This window comes from Poecilia reticulata, chromosome 2 (genome assembly GCF_904066995.2).
Source record: "Poecilia reticulata chromosome 2, P_reticulata-male-v2, whole genome shotgun sequence".
Taxonomy (NCBI): Eukaryota; Metazoa; Chordata; class Actinopteri; order Cyprinodontiformes; family Poeciliidae; genus Poecilia; species Poecilia reticulata.
Window position 1 is genome coordinate 3,744,386 of NC_088831.1, and position 22,799 is coordinate 3,767,184.

At 45.4% G+C, this 22,799-nt stretch overlaps 1 protein-coding gene across 5 annotated transcripts in view; it reads left to right on the forward strand.

The window, feature by feature from the left end:
- The window catches only part of LOC103473550 (nck-associated protein 5-like), a 137,539-nt gene extending 114,816 nt beyond the window's left edge, over nt 1–22,723 (forward strand). For 4 of the 5 annotated variants that reach the window (XM_008423870.3, XM_008423878.3, XM_008423886.3 and 1 more), the window contains 9 exons: nt 365–553; nt 864–4,360; nt 4,656–4,761; nt 6,054–6,141; nt 8,979–9,251; nt 9,765–9,856; nt 10,002–10,095; nt 10,178–10,290; nt 18,834–22,723. In XM_008423870.3, coding sequence (XP_008422092.2) covers nt 365–553; nt 864–4,360; nt 4,656–4,761; nt 6,054–6,141; nt 8,979–9,251; nt 9,765–9,856; nt 10,002–10,095; nt 10,178–10,290; nt 18,834–19,106 — 4,725 coding nt within the window. In that variant the 3' untranslated portion in view covers nt 19,107–22,723. Of the gene's footprint in view, nt 1–364; nt 554–863; nt 4,361–4,655; nt 4,762–6,053; nt 6,142–8,884; nt 9,252–9,764; nt 9,857–10,001; nt 10,096–10,177; nt 10,291–18,833 lie in introns of those variants that run through there. The other variant, XM_008423910.3, reaches the window with a different exon arrangement.
- Nucleotides 22,724–22,799: the final 76 nt, after the last annotated feature.

The window sequence follows — 22,799 nt, forward strand, 5'->3', positions numbered from 1 at the left end:
CTGTAAAGGTCTAGCCATAGTTGAACCCTTTTCTTCCCAGGTTTGGTAGAACTTCATTGAAGTCGGTTGGTTTCATGGCAGCAATCCCAACATTGTTGTTGTAATTGGGGTCAGGTTGTTCCAAAACCAGTTCTGTGAACTTGGGCTCCACAGGAGCTCAAGTTTTATCAACCTGAGCAAAACGTTCACCTGAGATGACAGAAAGATTAGCTAATGATGGTCACCAAGGTCTGGAAACTGTTTTAGTGAAGACAAATCATCAGATTAACACAATATTATTGGCCACGATAAAAGTTTTCCTCTTAGTACAGACCCGTAACGTTTCACCGGTTCTTAAAAAGCTTGTCTTTTACGTTTCTTCCAGGAGGTTCAGCTGAGTGGAAAGCCGGGTCTCCCTGTGGCCAAGTGTTTGAGCCAGCTGAGCCTGAGCATGCCTCCACCCGTCTACCCGCGCAGCAGCTGCAGCAGCAGCGAGATCTCCCTGTCAAGCGCATGCAGCGAGTTCTCCAGCGGCTCGTACACCTGGAATGACGGACGCTCCTGCGGGAAAAAGGTAAACCCAAACATCAGTTCCACAAAACAAATCACGAGTGGCAGCTCGTCAAAGTTCCCTGCTCATTTGAGGCCCTAATTAATCCCATATCCTCCTGGAAGAGTTTGATGACCATGACTAAAGAAAATACTCCTTAGAAAACTGTGAACATAGATAATACATACATACATCTATGGTAGTCCAGAGATCTTAAAAAATGGTTTTGTACTTTGAGTAATCTAACCCTTACTATAAATGTTAAAGTAGTTTGACAGAACTGCTAAAACATGGCCTATTACAAGTGTTAACTTTGTCTCTTTGTGCTTTCAAGTCTTCTCTGACATGGGAGAAGAGGCTGAGTTTGGGTTCGTCGGCTCCGAGTAACATCTGCGCCCCCTCAGAGGAGCAGCGGCCCACCAGATGTAAGGAGAGCCACATTCTGGAGGGACTCAGGAAACTCCAGAGGAGGAAACACCGGAGCTCCTCCTGTTCTTCGAAGATCTCCAGATCAGGCTATAAAGATTGCATGAACTCCAACGAGGGCATCTACTCCCTGGGGATCAAGAGCAGCAGCAAAGGGGTTTCCAAGCCCAGCCACTGTGGCAGGACTTTCACCGCTCGCGGCAAGCAGTTCTTCTACGATTCGGATGATGCAGATGATGAACTGGCACAGTCGAGCCGCAGAGATGACATCCCCACCAAGGACTGCTGGTTTCACTGCAAGAGACACTCTCACAGCATCTCGGACAGCTTGTGCAGCTGGGACGGGATGCAGGAAGGCGACGCCCCTTCAGGACCGACTGTCGCGAACCCTTGTTCTGGCTGTGATTCCAAAGAGCGTCCGGAGAAGCTTGTAAGTTTCATTAGTTTTCTCTCAGATGGAGAGCACAAGTCGGCTTTTAGTAAACCAACCAAGCTCCACTTCAACCCGCCCGACCCAGAAAGCACCAAGCGCCTCCGCAATGTGGACGGCCGCGAGGAAAAGTGTAGTGAGGTCCGAATGTCCTGTGACCAACCGACAGAGCAAGCAGAGAGGGAGTTCAAAAGACTGTCTAGGGATGCTGCAAAGCTCCTTAAACAAAAATACTTGGGCAGAGACCAGGGACGCACCCAGTCTGCCGATGGGAGGCCCAAACCTTTAAGTCTGTTGAAGGAACCAAAAGCCTCCAAGTGTACCCAGTCTGAAGAAAGCATATTGGCTATCTTTGATGCAGAAGGGGAACCTATTGAGCTTTGTCCCCAAAGGCTTCCAGCAGATGCAGATCAAATTCAAGGGAGTAAAATTGTTGCTAACTATGCAGAATTAGTACCACCAGAGAGACCAACAAGGCAAACATCTGCAAATGCAAGAAATTATAATGTTCTGGAGTCTCCAGAGAAACCTTCAGAGTGTGAGAGTAGGACTAGTAAATCAGCCAATAGCAAGGAGGAAAGTACAGAGAGACTGTATTTGCAGCCGACTCCACAAAGAAAGCTAATAAAACCACCAGGTGTCCGAGCAAGTAAGGGTCAGTCCATCCCTCCGTTGAATGATGCTGCCTGTCCCAAGACTAGTGGTTCAAAAATTCCTGGTCGTAACAAACCGTCAGCATCCCCACTGAGGGTGTCTAAAGGTTCAACAGCTGAGCCAAGCAATAGTGGAAACTCAGGATCCTCCACTCAGGAGAAATCCCCTTCCTCTCCTACCGTTAAAATGTCCAGATTCATAAAAACACAAACTAGCTCTCAGAGCCCAAAGGCTGTGAACTCCAAATGGAGTAAGGGTCCCTCATCCACTTCCCCCTACCTCCCAAGGAGGCTCTTGGAGTTTGGTGACACTAGTGAACAACCAACTAGAGACAAACACTGTGAACCTAGCAAAAATAAACTCAGGTCTCCCTCTCCTCCTCCTCCCCCAGGCCGCACCACCTCCCTACTGATCAGACCAAACTATGAAGGTTCCCCTCAGGCACATAGAACAGGGGTGGCTCCACCATCCACACTAACCACTGGGAGGGGCCCTCCCCCAAGTTACTACACTTCATTGGCACCAAATATGCAAACCACTTTACCCATCAAAGATAAAGACTGTTTGGATTTGGATGCAGGCTATGGGACTGCACTTGCACCTCAGAAACTGGTTGAGAAAACCAGTCAGCACCTTCAGAAGTCCCCCGTTGTGACTCAGACTCCTACTAAAGGCACTTCCAAACGAACAAAAGACTACCTCCCTTCTGCAAACTCAGGGTCTGCTCGAGAACCTGACAATGCACCTAGAAGCTCAAAGAATGTCCCTCCTCCCTACAGTGCCCTCAGAGGCTCCTCACTACAAAACACATTTGCAATTAAGAAAGAACCCACTCATGAAAATGTCCACCAGACAGTTCAGAAGACCTCTATAAGTTTACCCATATCCCTTCAGGATTCCCCTCAATGTCAGCCAGAGCAGCAGAATGCTAAAGCTATCGTTAGCCCTCCTGCTTCTGCTGTTATGTCGCCCAGCCAAGCAGAAAAAGTTGCAAAGACTCGCATCCCAATGGGCTTTAAAGCCTTTTTGAAATCACCTCCTACAAGTAAAAGCAGTCCAACTGTTCCTGGTAAGCAAGAGAAGGACCATATCAACTCAGTCTCCAAGGAGACGGTGACTTCAAATGCCTCAACCCAGTGTGACGGCTTGCAAGCGGCGTTTAGTATCGATTTGCCACCCAAGATGTTTTCCACAGAGGGAAAAGGTGAAGTCCAGTGTTGCGTCCCAGAAGAGGACGAACATCCTGCTGTGTTGCCTGAGGAAGCTGATGTGTATGAGAAGGGGAAAAGGACCAGTCAGCTCTTTGGTCGATCCATATCCGTGACAACAAAAACCCATCTAAAACCCGCTCTGGGAATGAACGGCGCCAAAGCTCGTAGTCAGAGTTTCAGCACCAACTACATGGAGAAGCCCAACATCAATGTGCTGGAGGGACCGGGGAAAGTTCGGACTCAAATCATTACCAACTCGGGTGAGAGGGGAAACTCTCTGTCAAGGCAGAGTTCTTTAGAGGTACCAGCTGTTGGCTTGGCTGAGAGTCCACTCCACTCACCCAGGATGAGGCTAAGCCACTATGGAGGCATGACAGCTTCAACCAGTACCAATGGCCTCCCCGACAAACCCTCAAAGTCAGGCTCTAAGGGCGAAGCCGTCACCTCCCCTACACATAAAGAGGTGCGCAGTCAGCTGACAGGTGAAAGGACGAGTTTCCACAACATCCGGAAACCAAAAGTGGCCTCTCACCAACAGTTTCAGCCTCAGCCATCCTTCTATAGCCCAGAAAACCCTGCCAGAGAGAATGAAAGCCTGGTAACCAGCGTCAACGAACCGGGCAAAACCCAGCTGGACTCGCCAACCAAACCAACCGACACAGAGGACAAGAAAATCAGCCCAACAGTTTGTACAATTGAAGAAAAAGTTATGATGGGCATCGAGGAAAACTTGCAAAAATCCCAAGAACAAGAGAAGGTAGCAGCCAGCGAGGCCAAACAAAAAACCGGCCCATCTCTCGCTAACTGGTTCGGCCTTCGAAAGAGCAAGCTTCCGGCTCTGAGCGGCAAGAAATCCGACTCTCCCAAAGGGAAGGAAGAGAAGAAAGACGTAAAGATCGGGTCTGTCCTCGGAGGGAAACAGGTCAAGCCTGACAAGAAGAAGGACAAGAAGAAGGAGGGCCAGGAAATCCAGAATCTGTCTGAGATGAACAACAAGCTGAGCTCCATCATGGACCATTGCAACAATCAGATGGGTCAGATTGCCAGTCAGATTCAGAGCACCACGGCGTTTATCGGCAAAGACCAGTTTGTCAAAGACCTCCTTGGCAGGTGGGTAGAGAAGTATGATTCTTGTACTGTTCTACAGTAAAACCAGCAGCTTCCAGTCAACTCAGAGTGTGTTTAAGCTAATAAACACTCCACATTTCCTTTCACATTTTGTTTTCCTCTCTGTACCCCAGCTGACAGGGTGGAAGGCCTCATGCAGGCTGTTAAACATTATATGAGATGTCTGTGTTTGAGTGTGTGTTTGCCTTCGTGAAAGAGCAGGCTATTTCAGCGCATCAGCTCTCTGGCTTGACGAAGGCACTAGCTGATATATAAACTACATGCCCTTCCCTCTCAGGACGGCGGTGAAGGTCAGCAGCGTGACCGCCTCACCGCCCGCCACGTCCACACCCAGGAAGCACGGCGAAACCAAGGTGGACCTGCAGATCTGTCCTGATACGGCGGTGAGTCGATGAACTTCCTCCAACTTCTGCTGCAGCCGAATGTTCTGGACTCCAGATTCCCTCAGGTTTCTGGTTTCTGTTTCACATTCAAACAGAACGTCCATCCGCCTCTGCAACCTCGCGTCCCCTCATGGCTCGCTATTGATTCAGTTTGTGTTCTGACTCCGGCTACTCTACAAAAACATTGCCCGCTTATTTTCCTATCTGTTGTTATCACCATCCTCAGCCGATGGAGGTACCTCAACGGGGAGCAGAAAAGTTTCAGACTCGTGTTAGGCTTTTCTAATCGTACGGAACCTAAAGCCTTTCCACCCATTGAACCATTTCACGTTTTTGTCACATTAAAGCAACAAGATTTAACAGCCTTTATTGGAATTTTATCAGACTACCAATACAAAGTGCCATATAGTAAAAGGTAATTGTATCTGCATAGCATATTTTCAGCAACAAAGCAGTTCAAAGTGCTTTACGTGAATCAGCAGGAAATACAAACAAAACAACAAAACTAATAGAAAGACAAAAAAGTAAAGGTATAAAACTACATATTGGTTCCAAGTTTTAGTTACGACTCTAAGTGAGATGATTTAGGGGTGGACTTTGACTAGGCTATTCTAATACGTTAATGATTTAAACCGTTGGGGTCATCGTGCAGCTAGAAGGTAAAAAGTTTCATTTTGGTGGAACCTGACCAGATAAATTTTTTCCACAAACAAAACTGTCCAATAGTTATGTAACTGACCAACAGGGAGACGTCCGACAGCGAGTAGCCGCTTATTTAGGGGTGCCCAAATAAAGGAGACTGAATACAAACCTGTTGAAGGTTGTAGAGAAGTTTCAGAGTCTGTTTCGACACATTTCTGGGTCCAGGGAACGACGGTGAAAAGGTTGAAGCAGAGTGACTCAGCAGCGGTAACAAAAGGAGCGGAGTGAGCCGATGAGAGGGGCCGACGGGTCCGCGGCATAATGTGGGAAATTTAATCCAGATGATGCTGAGTCTCGATAAGGCAGAGGGAACCATTTACCGCCGCCTCTCCGCTCCACAAAAGGGCCATTTAAAACCGTCCTATCTGCTCCCCACAGAATGCAACAAAAGAGACGCATTTCATGACCCACAAGCGCCGCAGCAGCCCAATTAGAGCCAGGAAGAAGAAGAAAAAAAAAAGAACTCGCTTCTCTGGCAAAGAAACAATGTGAAGAGTCAGAAATGAATGGCTCTCGATGAGGCTTTTCAAAACTTTACGTTGTTCTGAGGGTTTTCTGTCACCAACATGGAGCATTTGTTCGTTTTTCAGACCCTGATAATAAGTCAGAAGATCAGCCTGAAGGCTGAGAAGGAGGACGGACACCTGGCAGACTCCAGCTGTCAGGACCACATGATGGGTAAGATTATCATGGAAAAATCCCCCTTGAGTTATCGATGAGCAACTACGTCTTCATTTCCTTTCTCAAAATGTTTGTTTTTTTGCTGATTTTCTTCTAGTTCTTTTCCGTCTCCACCATTTTGTCCTAAAATGGAGCATTTTATAATAAAATGTTATTTTTCATTTCTGTTTCACTCCTCTGCTGGGCACCTCTGATCCTTTCTGACCGCTTGCTCTCTTCACACTGAGATTTTTCTCTCTGAAAGTCAGAAGCTTTGTGCCTGACCCAGAAGCCAGGATGAGGTTTCTGTGACAGAACATTGAGGTTTTGCAGGATTTCTTTACACCAATTTAGGTAACAAACCCTTTAAGACACATTTCTTAATAAATCTTCTGTTTTCCAGGTTTGTTCCAATAAATTTCTATTCATAAACTGAACCGTTTTGCTCATTTTACCTTCTTATGTTTAATGTTTTGTCTCATTTTATTTAAGCAATGAGACACTGACATAACATCCAAACATCTCAGGAAATTAACTCAATTCTCATAATTATTATTATTATTTAGAAAAACTAAGCAGAAAAACTGCAATAACAACGACTAGCTATATGACAAAATGGATCCTTGGATAAAAATGTTTAAAGAGGGGAAAAATACATACATATGCACATAAAATAATACATAGATACCATTTAAAACAAATAAATGATTAAAAGCACGATAAAAGATATAATCAAAAGGACGTATAAATATAGATGAATAACTGCCCTGATAAAAAAACATGTGATTAAATAAACAAATATAATCATTAAGTGATTGAAAACACAACTGAAAAAGTCTTATATACATATAAGTAATAATTTAACAAAGGAATGAATGTATAATATAAAATGATTGAAGAAACAAAAACATAAGTAAAGAAATGCTTAAATAGATTCATAAATAATGGATAGATTATTTAATCATAAAAATATATAAATGCATAAATATTTTCATATGAAAGATAATGTTATTGTTACAAAAAGAAGATGATGGAGCTGATTTTGTTTCTGCAGCTCCAGTTGTGTCTCAGCTGGAGCAGCTAATGCTGCTAATGTCTCCTGGTGTTTTTACTTCCTGTGGCTCATTAATATTGGAATAGAGTTTATTTAATGTCTAAATCCAAAGTTTCTAGTTTATTATGTAACAAAAAAGCAGTTTTCTGGTTTTGCTTCATCTTCTTCTGATGGTTTGTTTTGGTAGCAGAATCAGTTTGTGGCAGTTCTGTCCGCCATGCTGCCGTCCTCTAACGGGTTGGCGTCCTCGCTTTCTGCCTGCTCAGCCTTTCCCAGTCAGTCTGAATTAGAAGTGCCTGCGCGCGGTGCCACTTCTAACTGACGGCAGGTAAACACATCAGTCATGGAAACGGTTTACGCTCCGGCCGCCTCGTGAATCCGTGCCGGGGTCGGAACTTGCTTCCTCAGAGCCGCTCGGTAATCGTGTAGAAGAACTTTTTGCTCCAGGTGGTTTTCTCTCATAAAGGACAATAAAACAAGCCCGACTCTTTCAAAACCCTGCCAGGTGTGGAGCGGCGAGGCTAAGTGAGCGCAGGACTTGGGCTTTAAAGCGTGACACGACGATGGGCCGCGGCGTGCAGATACCCGCAGCCTGCAGCCGGCCTGCTGAAGTGATAGGGAGCTCATGAAAACTAGATTAGGTCCAGTTGTTTCTGGCCGCTGGCTGAAATTACTGTGGACCTTGTTATAGCTGGGATATAGAGGGCATTTTGAACTGCCAGGCTTGGCATTCAATTACCCAGCTGGGTAATCTATGGCTCCCTGTTTCACTCTGCAGCTCATGGCTGCATTAGCTGGCTGAACGCTGCGCATTCAGAGCAGCATTTCTGCTAAACTCCACATCATGTCACGCTGGAGGAACAGAAAGACCAGGAAGACAGAATAACGCAGATAACGTCCTGCATTTTAATTGGTTGAAGGCTCCAGGGAGCCATTGATTCAAAAAGCACCACTGCTTGACGGCTGGAGACTCTCTACTGACCCCTACATCTTACAAAGAGAATTGCAGTGAGCGATGAGCGTCCATGCTAACAGGAAGTCGGTTTGATGGTGATTGGAAGCCAATCACCATAAAACTCCACCAAACCAATGACTTGTAGAAGAGTCAATCGTAGTGCACAGGGCGCCCCTGGTGGCGGCTCAGTGTTTCTGTGGAACGTGACTTTAAAATATCTAAAGTATCCCAAAGATAATGCATCATGGGAAGCTGGAAGACCTAGCCCCAATGCTAGCTGGCATGCTATTGGCTGGCGATGGCAAAGCAGCCAATCCAGAAAGTGGCTATTATTTTGCTTAGCACTGATTGGCTGAGCTCCCTAAAACATTGGACGTTAGCTTTAGCGGTAGCACTAAGACTGTTTCCACTGTGCGTATTAAAGCATACTAAGCCATGTCCGGTGTTTAAACTGTTAAAACAGTTTCTGATGGGAAGTTTCAGGGATTAGCTGGTATTGGCTATAGCTTGGGCAGCTGTGACCCTTGACCTCGGAATTGGTGGGAGTATTTTGAGGACCAGCTACTGTAAGTTAAAGACTCCTCCTCATTGTAGTATGAACAGAGCTGGACGCTTCATCACTGACTGGATGAAGGTTAGCATTAGCATCCGGTCAGACGTCTTCCCTCTGATGTTAGCCCATCTGGCTAACCAGCTAACCTGTCCTCATGCTATACTGTTTTCTGCCTCTCTCTCCGACTTGCCCGCCACAGATTCCCTGTTCTCCCCCCCTCCTTTCCGCTGCATGTAGCTCCGAGCTGCCCCCCGTCTTGTTGTTGTGTCACACTCCTCTCCCTGTCCCTCTAGGCACTGGCTGCCAGATGCGCACCCTGGACAGCGGCATCGGCACCTTCCCCCTCCCCGATTCAGTCTCCAGGGCCGCCGGCCGCAACGTCCCCAGGTCCGAGTCCAGCCCGGACCGGGTGACCTCCGACCCCTCGCAGCCCCATGTCAAAGTGCCTTCCCTCCCCAAAGCGCAGCCGCACCCCTCCCCCGGCAGCATGGCCCACTCCACGTCTGACCCTGGTGGCAGAACGGGCCAGGACACCCAGAGCCGTCTGCCCAAACCCTCGACCTCAGGTCAGTCACCGAGCCTTCAGCTGGGAGAGACATGAGGGTTGTTCTGGACAAGAACCACATTACAGAACCCTGAATAGACCCAGAACCCAGACTAGACCTGTTAATCCTGCCAGCTGAGAGTGTTCTATCCATGCATTTAAAATTGAAGACTTAAAATGACTTGAATTCATCTTTAAAAAGTATCTTGGCCTTAAATCCGTTAATCCCAGGTCTTAAATTTTACCAGGGCTATTTAATCTTATATATTGCGTGGTTTACTTTCTGTCAGGCAAAAGTTTGAGTCACCTCACACATCTTCATTGGGTTCCGTGACTCACTGCTAACACTCCGTTGCTAATTAGCTAGCTTTTTTGCGTCTGTTGTGGTAAGTGTAGTTTTCTGGCCAGTTGGCTGTACAAAGTTAGTACATTTCTTTGTAGGTTTGGCTCTTAAATTCCCTCCATGGTGTTCTTATGAAGTCTTTAGACCAGTTTTTATTTGCTGGTCTGTTTCTGATGAACTGTTTGCTTCCAGACGCCATCCGGACCAAGAGGCTGAGTCTGTTCGCCCAGCGCAGCAGCAGCAGCGACCAGGACAGGAAGAGGACAGCAGAGCATGACTCAACGGTGAGTCTGTTTCTGCTGCATCTGGAGCAAAGCATGCTGGGAGAAAAAAAAACCTGCTTTAAAACCACTGGTCTATGGAGGCATCCACGGTGGTGGCAGCACGGTGATGTGGGAATCTCTTATTGATGTTTGTCGTCATATCCAGGATGGAGTCCAGATGGTGAGGACATTCTCAGGGAGCGACACGGACACAGAGCCAGACAGAACCGACGCCACGGTAACCAGGAGGCCCGTCTCCGGTAATACCCCCCGCCCCCACCTTAACCCCCTCGGCTCTGTGTCGCCATCTAGAGGTTAACCCGGTCCTGTCCCTACTCACAGTGGAGCAGAGCGAGGACACTCTAAAGACGTCCCTGTCCATCATGGACTACTACCAGCACGAGATGCTGTCCCAGCTGGACTCCCTGGATGGGTCAGCCCGGGACCGGATCAGCGTGAGTACACGACCACGCCCCCACACACCCCTCACTTTGTTTACACTCCAAGGTTGTGCGCTCTAGGAATTGTTGGCTGATTCTCATGAAAAAAAAACCCAGTTGTCCTAATTGCTTTCGATCGCCTGGGCTGCGGGTGTCGGCGGGTATTTGCCTACCAGTATTTAACGCAGCTGAATGACAAACGAGGAGCAGGGAGCATGAAATGGCCTCCAACGCTCGGCTCCCCCACGCCGACACCAAACCTGACACAAAAATCCATATGCTGCCAGAAAAAAGCTCCGACTCAACACAACCCCGTTAGAAAAGCAGTTTGTGTTTGAGAAGCCGAGGGAACGCAGCTGGATTTATGGCCTCCAGACGCCTTTTCAAGTGGAATCTGATCCAGGGATTAAACGAAATAAAACACTAGCTCATTATGTTAGTTAGTTAGTTAGTTAGTTAAACTTTATTGTCATATTGCATACACAAGGTGAATACAAAACGAAATTTCGTTGCATACAGCTCAGGACAGTAAATACGTATATAAATATAGAAAAATATAGAGTGAAGGAATAACAGTAAAAGAGTTCTTTGTTCTGTGCAAGAGGCAGATATAATGTGGAGACCAGATTTTCAAGTGCAATACGGTTGGGAGTTCAGCAGTCTAATGGCAAGTGGAAAAAAGCTGTTTCGGAACCTGGATGTCCTGCACCGGATGCTTCGAAACCTCTTTCCAGAGGGCAGCAGGGAGAACCATCCATGCTGTGGGTGTGAAGGGTCTCTGACGATGTTTCGACCTCGGGACACGCAGCGCCGGGATGAAAGGTCTTGAACGGAGGGAAGGGTGGCCCCCATGATCCTCTCTGCTGTCCGCACCACTCTCCTCACGTTCTTCCAGTCGGAGACGCTACAACCACCACACCACACAGAGAGGCAGCTGGTCAAGATGCTCTCTATGGTGCTTCTGTAGAACGTCTTGAGGATGGGTGGGGGCAAGTGTGCTCGTCTCATCCTCCGCAGGAAATACAGACGTTTCTGTGCCTTCTTGACTAGAGACGCGGTGTTCACAGTCCAGGAGAGGTCGTTAGTGATGTGCACCCCCAGAAATTTGGTGCTGCTGACCACCTCCACAGCCGAACTATTTATGAGCAGTGGAGAGTGGCTGGGCCGATTTTTCCTGAAGTCGACGATCATTTCTTTAGTCTTGTCAACATTCAGGATCAGGCTGTTCTCTCTGCACCAAACTACTAGCTCCTCCACCTCCTCTCTGTAGTCCAGGTCATTATCATCTGTAATGAGGCCCAACACCGTTGTGTCATCCGCGAACTTCACAATGTGATTGGTGGCGAACCTTGGGGCACAGTCGTGTGTCATCAGAGTGAACAGCAGAGGACTCAGGACGCAGCCCTGAGGGGAACCTGTGCTGAGGTTGATGACATCGGAGGTGTGTTGTCCAATCCGGACTGACTGTGATCTGTCGGTGAGGAAGTCTAATAGCCAGTTCCGCAGGCGGTTGCTGAATCCCAGGTGTCCCAGTTTTTCTGCCAGATGCTGTGGGATGATCGTGTTGAACGCTGAGCTGAAGTCCAGGAACAACATCCGCACATGACTGTTCTTCTTTTCCAGGTGAGCCAGGCTCAGATGAAGGATGGAGGAGACAGCATCCTCAGAAGAGCGGTTTCGGCGGTAGGCAAACTGGTACGGGTCGAATGTGGGAGGGAGTCTGGAGACGATATGCTCTTTTACTAGTCTTTCAAAGCACTTCATCATAATGGGAGTCAGTGCCACAGGCCGGTAATCATTGAAGGAGGTGACTTGAGTTTTCTTTGGCACCGGAATGATGGAGGCAGTTTTTAGACAGGCTGGCACTGTAGCTTGGTATAGTGAAGTGTTAAAAATGTCTGTGAGGACACCAGCCAGCTGACCTGCGCATTCCCTGAACACCCGCCCAGGTATGTTGTCAGGGCCTGGGGCCTTGCGTGGGTTGACTCTTTTCAGAGTCTTTAACACCTCGGTCGTGTCCAGGCAGAGTGGCTCCTCTTCCTGGTGGAGGACAGTTTTCTTTGCCGGAGTGTTATTTAGTGACTCAAATCTTCCAAAGAAGTTATTGAGACCATTTAAAAAGTCAGCATCAACTTCCCCCACTGGGGGGGAGGATGGATTGTAATCTGTGATCGCCTTTATTCCCTGCCACATAGTTCTGGTATTGCTTGTGTCGTGGAAGAACTCCTGTATTTTCCGACTGTGGGTTCGCTTTGCTACCCTGATAACCCGGTTCAAGTTGGCTCTAACTGACCTCAGTACTTCCTTGTCGCCAGACTTGAAGGCTGAATTTCGTGCTTTTAGCATGTCCCGTACCTCCTTAGTCATCCAGGGTTTTTGGTTGGCCCGGGTGATAATGTTCTTAGTGATGCTGACGTCGTCTGTGCACTTGTTGATGTAGGCTAACACAGTCATGGCGTACTCATCAATATCGGTCTGGTCGTCGAAAGTGGCTGCTGTCTTGAACATATCCCATAACATAACATAACATGTGTTCATTTGAGAAATATTCAGCAGATGTACGTTCTGTTAGGAAACATTAATATTCAGTAGCTCACTCCTGGGAGTCTGAGGTCTAACTGATAACAAATAGCTGGATATTTAGAAAAATTCAATTCTTAAAACTCTTCATGCAATCAGCTTCAGCTAACCTTGTGAAGTCAATATGTTTCCTTCTGGTTGGCTGATGTTTTTCATTGAACTCTGATTAATTTCAGTTCAGAGAGAAAAACATTGCCATCCTCACTTTTTATGAGTTTTTTTTTCTCTCACTTTGAAAGATATTTACCTTTTCTGAAAATATTCTGTACATTTTTAGCTTGCTTTATGAGAGAGTATTATCTATGAAAAGAGAACATGAAGTTCAGGAAGGAATGGAGAGTTAGCAGGAAGAAGTAATGAGTATCCATCATGTCCTCCAGCCTTAGCCTATGGCAGCAGCGATAGCTAGTAGCACAGAGGAGAATAATGGGGATTCAAGGCAAGAATGGTTTACTAAAATGTTACAGTAGTTAAATAATTTGGAGAAAAACTTGATTTATCCTTTAAAATTAATAATGGAGTAATAATGCTGGAGTAGTATAAAAAAGTAATATAAGTTGAATAACAAGGTAGAGGAAATGACTTGCAATACTAGTGTAGTAACTCTGCTATAAACATACAGTAAAATTGTAGTAATTAGTAGTAAGTAGTAAGTGTGTAACAACAGCTACATAACAGTAAACTGGCAGTGGAGCTAGCTGCTTTTAGTTTTCTGTTTCCTTTTCTCAGCTAACAGAAAGCTGAGAGAAGCTAACAGAAAGTTGAGAGAAGCTAACAGAAAGTTGAGAGAAGCTAACAGAAAGCCGAGAGAAGCTAACAGAAAGCCGAGAGCAGCTGGCAGGAAGCCGAGAGCAGCTGGCAGGAAGCAGAGAGCAGCTAACAGGAAGTTGAAAGAAGCTAACAGTAGGGTAAATAACAGAGCTGCTCTCAGCTGTGAGTTGTGGAGTTAGAGTATCCAGCTCTGTGCTGCTACTTTGTGGAAGTATGGATTTATCTGAGCTTAGCTTTGTTAGCTAACGTATGAGCTAACTGATTTATCTGAGCGCCGCTGTGAGCTCAGCTCTGTTAGCAACAGAACTGTTAAGAACTGCGGTGTCCGCCCCATCCTCTCACCAGTCTGAGCTTTAATTAGCAGTGGTGAGCTGCCAGGTTGTTCTCATTATGCTCGGCTGGTGCCTTCAAAGTTTTCTCCGAGTGAGTAAAGGAATCCCTCGTTGCGATAACAGTTTTGTTAGAAGCGGTGTAGAGCTGCTGATATTTCTGGCATTAGCCTAATTCCCAGACTGTGAATGAAGCCTGGTGATGGATGACTGCTGCTGAACTCATTTACCCTACATTATTCTTTGGGAAAAGACGATCCATCCCACTGTCGCCCCGTCCTCACCACGGCCGGCCGCCTCCCGTCGCTGGGCAGCTGATTCTGGAGACGGCGGCGTGGATCAGGTCCGGGGGAAGTTGGGCGGCTGTGTCGGAGCGACTGTGATTTAAGCGCCTTTAATAACCTTTCACAAACACTCAGGAGAGTGATGTAAAGCTCAGCGGCTCCCATCAGGGCCCTCACAGCCCACTCTGGCCTCCCATTCATCATCCTGACAACACCTGACAGCCCTGCTAACAGCGGCCCCCCGCCTCCTTCTCCTCATGGCCTCGCAGTCTCTTTCTCCCACATGTCTTCCCTTGTCTCACTTTCACTTTTGCCTCTCTCTATTTTGCTTCCTTAGTTTTCCTTCTTACCTGACTTCTGCTCTAAACAGATTTGACTTTCCCCTTCATTTTTCTCGCTACCGTCTCCAACTCTTCTGCCGATATCCGTACGTTACGGGCCTGACAGGGACAGATGGAGCATCAGGAGGAAAGCCCAGTGTTCCTGATGCCGCGGAGATTCCTGAGCTAGCTTCCATCGTCTCGGTATGCACGGCGTCTCCCTCGGAGCGCGGTAGCTTGTTAGCTCCAGAAATGATTGCGCAGCAAAAGGAACAGCAACATTTCAGTCGACAAGCAGGCGGGACGGAGTCCGAAGCCGGTATACGGGGTAAATGAAATTATATTTGTGCGCAAATATATTCCAGCAACAGAAATATTCAGAAGCCATCTGTCGCTGTCAGGAAGCCCATAACACCCCGCTCAATCACGCTGGCCTGTAATCAACAGGGATACCTGTTTTTTAGTCTTCCGCTTTATTCAGAAAGCTTAAACATGAGGTCAAATTTGTCCACACTCTTGTCATAGAAGGTATTATTTTTAATACAAAAAAGTGTTTTCATGTATTTAAGTTTGGAGGACAGAGGAAATGGATTGTTCCACGTCAGATGTCAGGAATTGCTTCGAGTTTTTTTTCCCTCTGGCGTTTTTACGGTCTCACACTCGTCTTCTTGATTTACACTGATAATAGTGGCCGGCTGATAGCGGCTAGCTGCTAGCATAAATCAAGAAGATGAGTGAGACCTTTAAAGCGCCAGAGGAAAACCTGGAAGCAAAGCCTGAAATCTGACATGGAACAATCCATTTCCTCTGCCCTCCCAACTAAACACATGAAAACACTTTTTTATTAAATATTATGCTAGCGGTTAGCTGCTAGCCGTTATCGCTTAGCCACTAGCTTCTTTCTGTTAGCGGCAAGCTGCTGGTGCCTCACCATTTATTTTAACACACCATAAACTGAAAACCAGTCCTGTCATGAATGCTGTGGCTGCTTTTCAGTTTTTCCTCATTCCTTGTACCTCGTTGGCCAAGTGTGAACATTTAACAGGTTTAGTAAAAGTGTGAAATTTCCTTTAAAAATTCTCAGTAAATTCTGACCTGAAAATAAAAGCCGGTGATCGTTATAAGTGCTACTGGCAGCACTGTGATGTTAGTTTTTAAAAGTCTGTGAATTACGGTCTGCGTGCGTCAAACACTTTGGTAACTGCAGGTTTTATTATAAGAAACCACTTAGTTTAAAAGGTTGCTCTTTAGACATAATAGGCAATGTTTTTGTCTAACTGAAAACTGCATTTTAATCTATATTTTAAATCTGCTGGCATAATAAACTATAAACTGACAGACTGCAGAGATTTAACTTGTATGTATCCTGTTTGTATGGAATATATAACTTAATACAAGAAAAAAACTTATGAAAGGTTCTGTATTTTTGGTATAAAAATACATCCATTATTAAAAAAGGATGTATTTTTCACTTTGTGTTTGCAGTTCTCTTTATTACCATGGTAACACACAAGAACGATGAATTTACTGTGGGGGTGGGGGGGAGCTTGAAAGTTGTTTGAATTTGGCTTTGGAGATGTTGCAAATGGTTGCCAGAGTAACTGATTGGAGAAGACAGGAGCGTATTTAAGAGCTTCGCTTAAAGAAAGCGACGGTTCTGCTGATATGTGGGGCGAGAGACGAGCATCCAGACCCGACAGAACCAGAGGATCGGACCTCTGAAGCAGAAAATACCGGCGCTCTAAACGGAGGAAATGTGTTCCTCGGGTTACAATAAAAGCCTCTCGCTGAGCTTTTGTCACTGAATTCAAGTTAAGAGATCCCATTACTGACATGTGATGCAGAACCGATTGGTGGTGTGTGTGTGTGTGTGCGTGTGCGTGTGTGCGTGTGTGTGTGTGTGTCGGTTCACCTGGCTCCAGCCGGGTTGTTACCTGCAGGTGCGGCTGCTTCACAGCTCCGCATTTAGAGGCTTCAATCAGCTGCTAAATTACCTTCCTGTGGAATCAAATCCAATTAGAGATCGCACAAACACTTCTCTTCCTCTCGCTGTTCACCCAGAGAGCTTAAAGAGTTATTTTAGAAAGAATCGATCCCATCGCATCGCCAGCTCCTTTCTCCCCCCTCGGCTGAAATGTGGAAAAGCAGAAGTCCTGCGAGGTGTGATGTGTGGGAGCTGAACTGCCTGTAATTTAAACTCCACACCTACAAAAACTTGCAGTTTAAACCCTCCTCTTCTTTTCCCAAACAATCAATATGACTTAAGTTTCCTCTTTTTTGTAAAATGCTTAACGTTAGGCGCGGAGAAGCCTTCTCTTCTCTGTTGTTGCTAGACGGAGTTTTCTAAACTACCAGCAAAACTCTTTCGGAGCTCTGAATTTATTCCATTTTAATGCTTAAAGTTTTGATCCTGCTGCTTTTTGGTATAAGTTAGAATAAAATAAATATCTAATGTAACATTTAAAAATGGCACCGTGCCTCGTGCGATGATAATATTTCACTTTCTGGAAAGTTTCCAACGCTGGGCAGCAACCAGCTTCTTCAGTCCGACAAACAAAAAAACCAAGGAATATGAATAAAACCACAAAAAAAGGGATCCAAGCTCTGATTATTATAAATAAATAAATCTGCCTTTTTACTGAGAATCTTAGCAAAAACCAAACAAAGATGAGTCAGTCAGAGCAAGAACCACAGAAAATGTTTTAAAGTTTTTTCATGATTCAGTTAAACAAAACCGTTAAAATGCCAAACAAGGTAAATAAATAAAATCATAAAATATATTATTCAAGCTTTTCTAATATGAAATACAACAAACCCCACATTATTCACAGGTCAGTAGTTGTGGACTTTGTAAAATATTCCTAAAGAAATGCATCTTGGGAAGCTGAAATACTGTGACTCAACGCCACTTGACACTCTATTGGCTAGTATTTGCAAAACAACCAATCACAGAAAGCCATTTATGTCCCTTCTCTCTCATTGCCTGAACCCTCAGCAGAGAAGATAATGAAGACTGTAGATATTAGCTTCTGTGGCAGCGCTAAGATGTTGTTTTCCACTGTTAGAATTAAGGCATATTTGGTGTCTGAACTGTTAAAATGTCAGAAATGTTTTTAGATATTTTTAAGTGACAGGCAGGGTTCTACTGTGTTTGGGATCAATGTCAAAACCCACAGAGAAAAGCGTCAGCAGCCTGTTTGACCTGCTGACTCACTCTCTGGAGTCCATCTAACTCATTTGGCAACTTGACCTCTCCAAGGTTCTCCAGAACCGGTCGGACCGTGACGACATTGTCCAGAAACCAGTCTTTTTCTGGTTTCTGGCGTAGCGATCTGTGTGTTCTGTACAGCTTAGATGTCTCGTGTACGGAGGAAAAGGTTTGAAATCGTCTCTTAAGTGGTTGTTTTTTGGTGAGACAGGAAGGTGTAAGGTGTACATTAAACCCTTTTGTTTTGAATTCAGACTGAAGAAACACCTCCAGCGTCCATTAAAAACACCAGAAACTTTGAATCGCTCTCCCGGCTCGGTAAGCCTTATTACTGAAGCAGCCGTCTTGGTGCGTTGACGTCTCTCCACCCTGCAGCTAAATGCTAAGTGGTCCAAGGCAGCGCCTCCCCTGGCGGCTCGTCTTGTCGCCTGCAGCTCGCCCTCTCTGCTGGAGTAGCTGCTTGGACGGCTGCTGTTATCTTCCCGGCTGGAGGAAACGAGCTGCTCCTCTGTGGATGTTGTTTAGCTCATCTCTAGAGAAGTAAGGCTGAGGGCTAGCTTGTTAAAGAGCCATTTGAGACGCATTAGGACAGCTGTTTTCAGGGTTTATGTGTTGTTTTGTTCCACCTCCGTCGACATACAGAGGCTCTTCCTCTGTAGCTGCTGAGTCTAATCGCTACCAAGGTGCCTATAAGCACTCGCAGTGGAGAAAGTAGCGGTCCGCATTAAGAAGGGACGGATCGCCCTGACCGTAAAACCCACAGACAATCGCTCATCTAATCACTAATGGCCTCTAGATAAGACTGCTGCTGCTAATTGAAGTGGAGCGCCAGTTTCTGTCTAATCTGTTGGACGGGCGACATTTAACAATAAAAGCCAACGTGGTTATGGTAACTGGGAGAGCTGGGAGGCCAACACCCAAGATGTTCATCAGCTGCTGGAGCTCAATTACAATCTCTCTGATTGTTTTGCTGGTCAAGAGGAGGAGTGAAGTTGGCGCTTGGTGTACGTTATTCCAAGATGTGTGCAGCATGTTGGGTTCATGCCTGCTCTTTGTTCCCCTGCAGAAGGAGCTGTCGGTGGAGAAGCTGCCCGTCGGGCCGAGCCGTCCGGCCTCTCTCCACATCTCCCTGGAGTCCCTGAACAAGCTGAACCACGGCGGCGGCGCTCCGGACCCCAACCTCAGAGCCGACGGCGACGCAGGCAACAGCAGCTCCAACGGCAGTGAACCTCTACCGTCGTCTGGCTTTGCCAGTAGGCCGGGGCCGGACCACTCCCTCAGCGACTCGCTGTATGACAGCTTCTCCTCCTGCACCAGCCAGGGTTCCAACGGCGTCTGAGGAGCTGCTGTACCGCTGGATGTGTGGCCCTGTATTGACCTTTTACCTCACCCTTTCACTCTAGTGTCAGTGGATCAATGACTTGGATGTTGAAGGGTACAGTCAGCCCATTAGACCTGTTTTTAGGTTTCCATACCTGGTGGCTACAAGACAATGAGAACTATTGTCTCTTCTTTTGACTCTGTCAACGCGGTGGTTTCTAGAACCCAGTGGTACGGATGATCTCAACATCCTCAGAAATCTCTTGATCTTCATGTGATTCCAGACCATCATGTGTGGTTAGGATGTCTCCTGGTTTGAGAAGATTGCCCACCTCTCATCAGGTCCAACCAGACCAGGAAAAGTTAGTCCAACTAGCCTAAATTTAAAGATGATTGTCAAAAACAAATTAACTGTCATTAAATAGCAAAGCAGTGCAAAAGTTTTGAGCCAGGCAGAAAATTTTAGAAGTTAAGGATATTTTCATGATAATATTAAACTTATAATGTATTATTTTTTCTCTCAACTGATAATTGGTTGTTTTGTGGGTCAAAGAATAAAGGTTTTCTCTTTGATTTTCACAAGACACCAAAACGGAGGTTAGAAAGTAGGGGTCAGGGTGCTGCTGTAGGTCAATCCCTTTTGTTGTGGTTTGGGGATCTTTAGGAATCTTAGAAACTGATGTTTTGTGAGTCAGAGACTGAAGCCTTTGAGATTTCCAGTCTTGGAGAATCACAAAACAGTTTCTGCAGTGAAGAAACGTATCAGTGAAACCCTGGTGAGGCGCTAATGGCACCGTTCTTCACTGCTGGCTTGGTAGATCCAAACCTTACTTTGGGTTTGAACCTCTTGACTAAATCTCTATTACTTTTCCAAAAGACTTTAGCAGCCTCACCCACAAAGTGACCCATTAGATTTGCCATACAACCAAAGCACTTAGAAGGTCCGTCAACATAGACTCAACCCAATCCAGAGCCCTGATTTGTAGAGAAACATGTTAGTAAATTGTCCTGAATGACAAAAACTTTATTTACACCCAGATTTATGGTTTATACCTCTGGGTTGAGGAATATCTCTCTACAACTGCCTCTGTTGAGTTCCAACAATTGGTCATAATTACAAGGTTCTCATTTGCCAGTGTTCTGGATGTTGTCCAACATATGTTCTACTGATTGCAGTTTTAAGGAGGTGCAATTTCTTTTCATAAACCAGGTTTGGGTACAGACTAACGGTAGGGTATCAGATCTTGGTTACGTCTTGATATCATCATGATTGGGTCTTGGTTAGATCTTGATTAGGTCTTAGTTGGAGCTTGTCTAGGTCTTTGTTAGGTCTTCGTTGGGTTTTGGCTAGGTCCTGATTGGGTCTTTGTTAGATTTTGGTTGGGTCTTGGTTGGATTAATCTTTCATCCACCACACATCCAGAGGACCCATTTGTCCTCCTAAACGTTGAAGGCAAGAGATATCTACGCTGACGTGGGTTTGAATACTTCCTGATGTGTTTAGTTTTCGGTACATCAGTCCTCCGACTGCTTGATTTCTTTTGCTGTCGGTAACTCAGGGAACTTTCTGGACTCGCAAAGATTGTAAATTAAAGCAACTTTCCTCCCATATGAGAAACTTTTGATCATCTCGATGAGTTCAAGTTTCAGAACCGGTCTCTCTCTCATGTAGCATCACTGCGAACCTTTCTACTGTCCTCAGTTTCTCCTCGTGTCTGTATATTATGTTGTACATAAAATCACTATAAGTTAATATCAGAAGGGGCATTGCTGATTGATATGTGACTAAAGCATTTTGTAAAGAAAAGCTGTACATTTTTGCCAATCATTCGACTAACCTTTCCAGTCATGCTGTTTGAAAACGACGCGGATCGTTTTCTGATCTTTTAAAGAATAAAAGTCTTTATTTTGAATCAATAAATGCAAAAAACACTTTAGGTGTAATTATGCCAAATTGGTGTCTGGAATCTGACAAGATGGTGCTAATAATCAACATAGTTTGGAATTTTTTATTTTTTTCTATGGAACTGTAATTATTGTAAGAAGAGAGTGTGAAGGGCAGGGTTGTGTATTTTTCTAGCTGTCCAGTATTTATACCCAGGTTCTGTAGTGTGACCATCATGCTTCACCTCTTTCCTTACATGTTTCTTTGTAAAGAGAACTGGTTACCAGCAGTGTTACTTTGGTAATTATTATTAATATTATTATTATTATTATTGCTGTGTGCAATTTTTGTCTGTTACTCTAGACTTTAAGGCTATATTTTATGTAACTATTTCCTAAATAAATATGAGAAATTATTTCCTATTTCAAACGGAGCCGCTGGCTGTTTATTGATGTGAAAATTGTAGGTTTTAGTTTTCATCGTTGTTGCCCCCCTTCCCCACCCCGGTGGGGGGTAGAGGGGGGTAATAATCACGGCGTCGCAGTCTGTTGGCGACGGTTCAACGCCGCCCTGTCCCCTGATGGGTAATTACAGGCGCAGGGCCGGACGCAGCTCGCTTACTCACGCCTGGCTGGGTCCGGCTCAGTGCTGCTATTGATCACCGAGCGGACGGGGGGGCGAGGGGGGCTCATTATGCTGAAAATGGAGGTTAATTTGTGCTGAGTCGATGATGTTTCTATTATTTTAGGGGATGAGGGAAGAGAAAGCGCTGAAATAACGAGGTGGAAATGCAGTTTAGAAGACAGGCAGCTTTCATGGAAGAGGTTAATTAGATGGATTAAAAAAGTTATTAACCTTTGCGGGATCGCTTGCTGTTCCGGGTAATTGTGTTTGCTCACAACACTTTTTGATCACAATCCAAACTTTACTCATGTATGCTCTGATTTGTTTCTTGTTTTTTTTTTAAGTTCCTAATATTTTTTTTTTTTTTTGGCTTAATCTTTACGTTTGGATAATTAGGAAGAAGAGTGTTGGACATTCAGGTGTAACAGCAGCAAAGTGACATGGAGGTTCTCTCTTGTTGAATTTCTGCTTAGTTTTCTAGTTTCACAGAGATGTTATGTGTAACCATGGCAACAAGGTTTTTTGTTTTTTTTTAAAACCAGCTGATTAGCATCGCAAAATTTCAAGTAATACCTGAACTGAAGAGAGGAGGAAGTTCAAAGCATCTCCAGAGATTTAAAGAGAAGCAGCAAAAGAGGTGGATTAGCAGAGCTAGCTAACTAGCTAGCAGTTGATGACGTCATCGGGACGTGTTGCTGTAGAATATCGTCTCTGGATACCAAGCTGTTAGCGTGTCACGATGGTCAGGAGATTGATATACAGGAACAGTCTTCAGTCAGAGGCCTCAAATCAGTAAAGTCTGCATGATCAGAAGTTTTTCTTCTTTTGTCTAACGGAACGCAAGTTTTTATGCTAAACATGCTAGCTTTGTTGTTGCCATGGATGCCACCAATTGCCTGGTAAACAACGATGCGATCTAGTCCAGCTCGAAGACGGAGTTTCTGAGTTTTAAGTCCAGGAAAGTGACGGGAACACCTCAGGAAGTTGAAAATTCCAACTTGGAAAGTTGGAGGATTCTGACTGTAAATCGATTCCCCGTTTGAGAAATGGAAGGTCAAACCTTTGTGTCACAACAGAACATCTCTCTGCTGCACTTCCTGTAAATAAAGGGGACATTTTGCACTTTGCATGCGCGCTGATGTGTGATTTCTCTTTCATAAACTTGTAAAGCACTGTAAGGCTTAATTTTAATACAGCAAGATC